The sequence below is a fragment of the Pediculus humanus genome, genomic scaffold (genome assembly GCF_000006295.1).
Source record: "Pediculus humanus corporis 1103172108209 genomic scaffold, whole genome shotgun sequence".
NCBI lineage: Eukaryota > Metazoa > Arthropoda > Insecta > Psocodea > Pediculidae > Pediculus > Pediculus humanus.
The window spans coordinates 27,717-35,487 of NW_002987779.1; the positions used below are offsets into that span (position 1 = coordinate 27,717).

General features: G+C 25.6%; 1 protein-coding gene across 1 annotated transcript in view; it reads right to left on the minus strand.

Annotated features, from left to right (window-relative positions):
- Nucleotides 1–2,013: 2,013 nt before the first annotated feature.
- Nucleotides 2,014–7,771, minus strand: part of Phum_PHUM439310 (T-cell leukemia homeobox protein, putative) — a gene marked incomplete at both ends in the record, with an annotated part of 20,053 nt that continues 14,295 nt past the window's right edge. The window contains one exon of the mRNA XM_002429508.1: nt 2,014–2,287. Coding sequence (XP_002429553.1) covers nt 2,014–2,287 — 274 coding nt within the window. The remainder of the gene's footprint in view (nt 2,288–7,771) is intronic.

The following is a 7,771-nucleotide window of genomic DNA, read 5'->3' on the forward strand; positions in this document are numbered from 1 at the left end:
CGTACTATTATTATTATTATTATTATTATTATTATTATTATTATTATTATTATTATTATTATTATTATTATTATTATTATTATTAACTAACAAATAAAATAAAAAACGTATTTAATACGTAATAGTTTGGGTTGTAAATTAAATATTATTATTATTATGTTTATTATTTAAATAATTTCAATAAATTCAAAATCGATTTTAATTTATTTATTTATAATTGTAATGATGATAATAATAATATTATTAAATGGACACGATTGTTTTTTTTTTTTTGAACGTTTGAAAATGAAAAAACGCGAATATTTTTAAAAGGATTGTTATTAATGGATGGTGTGAAGAAGAATAAGAACGTAAAACAAACAAACAAACAAACGAAAACATGTCCGACAAACGGAGAAATAATAAAGAGAAAAATAAAAATTTGGATGTGGAAACGTGCAAAAGGGAAAAAATTGTAAATACCGGAAATCGTTTCGATTCTCGCGGTAGCAACGCGGGAGATTTATTTTAATCGTTTCCTTCCCTACCTCCCCGCCCCCCTTCCTCCCCCGAAGGACAACGTGAAGAGTTTTAAATTAAAAAAAAAAAAAAAAAATTTAAATAACACGTCGTGAAAGTATTTGGAAAAACAACGGAAAAAAAAAATTCTACGACATTTCTAACTTTTGCAAGGAAACCGCAAAAAAAGAAAAAAAAAAACCGTTAAACTCAACCGGAAATACATGAATTTTTTTTTTAAAGAGAAATAAATATAAAATGGAAAGAGAAACGGATAAAAACAAAAATTCAATGAGTAAATTAATTAATTACATTAAACATTTAGATATTTTTAGCTCCGGGATAAAATTTTCTAATGCGGATTTACTTTTTCGTGATTGATTTCCGGTTGTTGACGCAAACGGATTTTGAAATATATATGTATAAATTTTAAACTCGTGGAAAATTCTAGAAATTTTTAATTAAACCATTAATAATAAAATTTTTCTCTTTTTTTTTTTTTTATTCAATTTTTATTCGAATTTAATCGATTCGAAATAAAAATTTTCCGGAGCGTTCATATAAATATAATAAATACGAGGAATGATAAAATCGAAAGGAAAATTTTTTTTCGATGATGATGATGATGATGATAATAATAATAAATTTTACGTCTTTTGATTGGTTTTTTAAAAATTTATTTTAATAATATTTTAAATAAATTAATTTTCTAAATAATTAACGAATGCACTAATAATTAAAAAAAAAATCACTTTGTTTGTTTTTTTTTTTAAATTAATAATAATAATAAAAATAAAAAAAAAATTATAAATAAAAATTTTATTTATTTATTTATTTTGATTTTGGTATCGGCTGCTATTTAATAACGATATATATATATATATATATATATATATATTTATATAAAATTATATTTTGTTGTGTTTGTTATTGTTTTATATAGTATCAAACTATAATTTCACGATAAATTTTTTTTTATTTTTTTAAATTAGATATTAAATTTATCGATTTCGGTCATGAAATGTTTGTTATATAAAATTTAGTGGTTGTTGTTGTTGTTAAACACACACACACGCACAAAAAAGAAAAAGAAAAAAAAAAAAAAAACAATTGTTATCATCACGAATTTTCTAGAATTTTTTATTTTTTTATTTTTTTGTCTTCTAACAAGCATCATTTAAGTAAAAAGAAAAAAAAAAATGAAATAAATAAGATGAAAAGTATTATTAATATTATTATTATTATTATTATTATTAATATTATTAATTCATTTGAGCCTATTTGAACTTTTCTTGTTGTTGTTTTTTTTGTATTAATTTAATTTTATGCGAATGTATTTTATTTTATTTTAAAAATTATAAATTATTATTATTATTATTATTATTACTATTATTATTATTATTATTATTATTATTATTATTATTATTATTATTATTATTATTATTATTATTAATATTAGTTAATATTATTTTTATTTAAATTATACGCCGCGTAAATTTTTGGGATTTTTCCAAATTAGCATATCGGCGATGCCAACGGTGGCGGATTCATTGAGTAATGAGATGGCGGAGGAGGCGGGGGTGGAACGGAACCGTTTCCCGCCCAGGGTTGAAGATTTTGTAAAGCGTTCAGGCTCGTGTTATCACCGGAAGAACCCGGACCGGGTACTGGTACAGCCGGCGACCTTTCCGAATGGTATATACCTTTGCTTAATGCTTCCGCTTGAAGTGACATCATCAAACGATTTGCTGCTTGACGTTCGGCTTCCCGTTCTTCGGCCGTTTGCCTCCTGAAAAACGCAAAAAAAAAAAAAAAAAACGAAAGCGTTAAAATATGGCGGTCAAAAAAAAGGAAAATTGGATTTAAATAAATGGAGTGATGATAATTAATTGTAAATAAAAAAGAAAACAACAACTAAAACTAAACAAAATAATAATGAAACAGGAACCGAACGATCCGACCAATGAGAAAAAAGAAATTATTATTACATTCAAAAATAACACATACATAAGACTAAATTATGGCGTTGTTGTTGTTGTTATTATCATTATTATTTATTCAAGAAAAAGAAAAATTTTTTCTGCAATGAAAAAATTTATTATAATTAAAATCGTAAAACTTTATTTAACAAAAAAAAAAAAAAAAAAAAAAAAACAACCGGAAAAGGAAACAAAAAAAAAATTAATTTTTCAAAAATAAATAAATAAAATTTTTAATTTTCAATGAAAGGAAAGGAAAAAAAAAAAAAAAAATTTCTAGAATTTTCCAATAATAATAATAAAAAGGGAATTTACATACAATTTATTTATTTATTTTTTTTTTTAAATATCGTAAATTGAATTAAATCGGTATTAGTTTTTTGTGGGGGGCGGGGGGTAAGGGGAAGGAGTAGGAAAAGGAGAAGGTTAAAAAGAGGTCAAAAAGGAAAAAAAAATGTATGGCGGGTCCTCCGAATGCGTTCTTGGAGATTTTTCTTTTTTTTTTTTTATCCTAGTTTTTTTTTTTTTGCCGGTTTTCCGGGAGTTTTGATTTCCCTCAAGACGTTAATTTATTTCCATTGTATTTTACTTTTTTTTTTTTAACTGGAAAATGTTTTCCCTTTTTTTTTTTTATTACATGTTTAAACAATTTAAACGTTAAAAAACAAAAACAATTATATGTATATATAAATTTAATTAACGAAATTTTAAAGTTATTAATTATTATTATTATTATTATTATTATTATTATTATTATTATTATTATTATTATTATTATTATTATTATTATTATTATTATTATTATTATTATTATTATTATTATTATTATCATTATTATTATTATCGTTTTTCTTTTTTTAAACGTGATATCATACGATATCGGGTTTGATTAATTTATCAAAAGTGATAAATGACAGTGTAATTAAGTGCGTTCTATCAAATATTTAAACTTTCATTAGTTTGTGTTTTGTTTGCGCCGTTTGTTGCTTTCTCCTCCCTCTATCTCCCTCCCTCTCTCTCTCTCTCTCTTTCTCTCTCTCTTTCTCTCTCTCTTTCTCTCTCTCTCTCTCTCCTTTCTCTTTTTCTCTTCGACAATCGAAATGGAATTTTAACAATATCGAAAATATTTGTTTTTTTGTTTGTTTGTTAAGGGACGTCGATCCCCCGAATTTAAAATTTGTTAAAAGGAAAACGTGGTTGTTATTGGATGACGACAACCCGTAGTCATCGTAGAATCTCAAGGGTTGATGATTTTCTTCTTATTTTTCCCCTTTCGTAGAGAGAGAGAAAGATAGATAGGGATGAAACACGACGTCATCATTGTGAATTTCTTCAAGGGGTTGATTATATAAAACTGACAAGAAAATCTTGGAATGGTTGATTTTCTTTTCACTTTCTTTTTTTTTTTCTTTTTTTTCTCTTAACTTTTGTGTGGAGTGATTAATCGCGTAAAGTTTTCCCGTTAAAACGTTTAATAAAAATTATTATTATTATTATTTGATATTACAAACTAACAAACGAACAAACAAAGGAAACTTGTAAAAAAAAAAAAAGGAATTTTGTTGAGAATTGTTTTAAAACATTTTATTTTTCGTTGTTTTCAGGAGTTTCTCCACGGGGGTAACTGATTGACGTTTAAAGTGCATTCGATTCCATTGCAATGGAAAAACATTTTCTTTCAATTGATGAATATTTGACAAAGGTAAATACAGTTTTTGCTACGGTTAAATAATTCAATGCGTAAAAATAAATGATTCAGTTTTGTTATTGAATATTTTATTGTTAGGATTTTAAACTGTCACCAAAGATATAGTCTTCATTTGCTGTATCAATTTTCATTTGTTTTCTCCCTTAAGTTTTGTTTCACGTTTTTTTTTTTTTTTTTTTCGTTTTGTTTCCCGTACCTTTAACGTGGATTGTTAAAATACTTGAAAGAAAAGAAACGACGCCATTTTGAAAAGAGAGAAAGAGTGAGAGAGAGAGAGAGAGAGAAAAATCAATGAATGACACACGTTGATTTAATGGTTTAAAATGTTTTCTTTTTCTTTTTTTTTTGTAAAATGAAATGTGAAAAGCAAAAAAGGAAAAAAAAGAAAAAAGTTGAAAAGAGAGAGGGGGAAGGGAAAGAAAATTTAGAGAAAGTAATTTTTGAAAAAGTAAAAGTTTTTAAAACCGGTTAAGATGTTTTTAAATAAGATGAGAGAGAGAGAGAGAGAGAGAGAGGGGGGGGGGAAAGAGAGAGAAAAGTCCTGACATGTAATGTCGCTTAATAAAACTGAAAGCTTTTAGGAAAAGTTTTTTTTTTTTTTTTTTTTTAAGCTTTTACCGTTAATTTTAATTTTAATTTTTTTTTTCTTATTTAGAATTTTTTACTCGATTTTAACAAATTTAAAGTTAATTTTATTTTTACCTTTTTAAATGATTTAACTCGTTTAATAAATAAAATAGAGAGAGAAAGAGAGTAAGAGAAAGAGGAAGAGAGAGAAAGAGGAAACGTTACTTTCCATTATATGTTTATTCTATTGTTTTTTTTTTTTGAGGGGGCGAGAAAAAGGGGAAAATGATAATATTAATAATGATAATATTTGATTTTTTACGTGTGTGTGTGTGTTTTCTTTTACAAAGGAAAATAAAAGGAAAAAAAAAATAAAAGAAAAGGAAAGGAAAAATCGAGTTGAAAATCAAGTTTTTAAAAAAGGAGAGAGAGAGAGAGAGAGAGAAAAAAGAACCGAGTTTCTATTGCGTGTGAATAATTAAAAAAGTTATAAAAGAAAATAAAGCACTTTTCCTGTCGTTTCTCTTCCATCTTTTTCCGTTTTTTTTTATTATTTCGAGCTCGGGAAAAAAATCTTTCATCCGGAAAATTTCAAAATTTTGATTCTTTATAAAGTCTTTAGACAGTTTAGACAAGTTTTTAACTAGTTTTAAATAAAAAAAAAACTCTGACTTATATTTTTCCTCTTTCCGTCACATTATTATTATTATTGCCCCCCCTCTCTTTCTCTCTCTCCCCGTTTTTTTATATTTTTAATTCGCACGACAGGAATTTTCAAACAAAAAAGAAAAAAAAAAGGGAAAAAATTACTTTATTATTAATTTATTACATTTTTTGTGTTTCCCCCTTCCCCATCGGTTAAAATGATTTAATGTGAAATATTTAAAAGAAAATTTAAACTTTTTTCTTATGAAAAAAGAGAGGGAGTTGGGGAGTGGGGAGAGGGGAGAAGGGGTAAAAAAATGAGGAAGAAGAGGAAGGCAATCAGAGTAAATAAAATGATGAAATATTATAAGAAGTCAAAAAACGAAGGGAAAGGAAAAGAAAAAAAAAGGAAAAAAGAAAAATATGAAATGAAAAAGAGAGAGAGAGAGAGAGAAAGAAAGGTAGAGAAAATGTAAAGTTTTTTCCTTTTTAAGGGGCTTTAATTTAAATAATAATAATAATAATAAGGAAAGGGTTACGAGGGAGAGAGAAAAAAAGGGGGGAGGGGGAGGGGAAAAAAGAAAAATAATTATGAAAATTTTCATCTGGATTATTTAACATTTAAATTAACTGAAAATCTTCTTCTTCCTCTTTTTCTTTTTCTTTTCTTTTTCTTGCGGTTTACCTTTTATAATTAATTTTTAATATTATTAAATGCGACAGCCTATTTTTTACCCTCCCCCCCTTTTTTTTTGAATGCACAGACACGCACACGCGCGCACACACCCACCCACCACCCCCAAACACACACACGAGTACGTATTTATATGAATATTTATTTATTTTTATTTTGTTTAAATTTTAAAGAAACGTATAGAATTTTCCTTTTTTTTTCAACGTTTTTTCCCTAAATTTTTCCTATCCATTGTTTTTGTTACAAAATGTTTCACGTTAGACTTTTTTTGTTTCCCATTCTCTCTCTCTCTTTCTCCCTCACTCTCACTCTCTATCTCACTCGTGATAAATTCGTGTGAAATTTTTTTTGATTGATTAATGTTGTAAAAATTTTCCTCGTTTTTTTTTTTTTTTAAAAGAAGAGAAAGAAGAGAAAGAAAAGAAGAGAAAAAGTTCAAACAAAGTCTCGAAATTAAAATTCACTCCCGTTTTTCTCATTTTTCCCCCTCCCCCTCCCACTTCTTCCTCCTCCACCTCCTCCTACTTCTCCTACACTTTTCACTCCGGTTCCTGTTTTAAAAAAAAAATGGCGGCGTATGTTTTCGGTATGAAATATCGCGGGTTTTTTGCGGTGAAATTTATTATTATCATTATTATTATTATTATTATTATTATTATTATTAGCAAATTTTTGAATTTTATTAATTGCTACGATTCGGGGAAAACTACTCGTTGTAAGCTCAACACGTTTTTATTTTTTATGTTGTTGTTTTTCTTTTTCGTTTCTCTATTTCAAGAGGGTTAAAAAAAAAGAGAAGAAGAACGTAAGAAAAGGGTGTAATAATTATACGAGAAATGATGATGATGATGATGATAATAATAATAATAATAATAATAATAATTTTTATTTAGTTAATTATAAAATGTTTCTTTTTTTTTTTCAAAAAAAAAAAAAAGAAGATGTTTACTTAATTGAAACGAAAGAATTAATCCTTACAGGGATTATAAAAAAAAGGGTTGTTTTCCCATTAAATTCTTAACACAAGAAAATTATCCATAAGCGATAATTAAAAAAGAATTTTTATATTTTTTTATTTTCTTTCCTTTTTTCTTTCCTTTTTCGCCTTTAAAAAAAAGGAAAGGAAAGAAAAGAAAGGAAAAAAGAATTTTCCTTTTAAATGTTTTTTTTTATTAACTTGTATTTTAATTTTAATTTATTAATAATGATGTAATTAGTATCAAACTTTTTCGCATAGCCTCCTAATATTTCTTTTTTTTATTTTTTATTGCTCTCAGTTTTATTATTATTATTATTATTATTAATTAATTAATTAATTAATTTTTATCCTTTTTTTTATACATAAATAAAAATGGATTCGAAATCAGGCACGTTTGAAATAGGAAAAAAAAAATCGTTAAATCGAATTTAATAATAATAAGTATATAGAACGCAATCGCAATGGAAATCTGAAAAAAATTGTTTTTTTTTTTTTGTAATTTAATTATTTTTCAGTTCGGTCGTTTAAATTAATTTTCGGGAATTATTAAAAAAACAAAAACAAAAACGGAAACGGTTAACAAAATGGAAAACGTAACGAAACAAAGGAAAAAAAAAAAAAATGGTAAAACAACACAAAATGTTTTTTCTATCTGACAGAGACAGGTCAGCTCTAATTTTTAAACACACTCGGGATCCGTC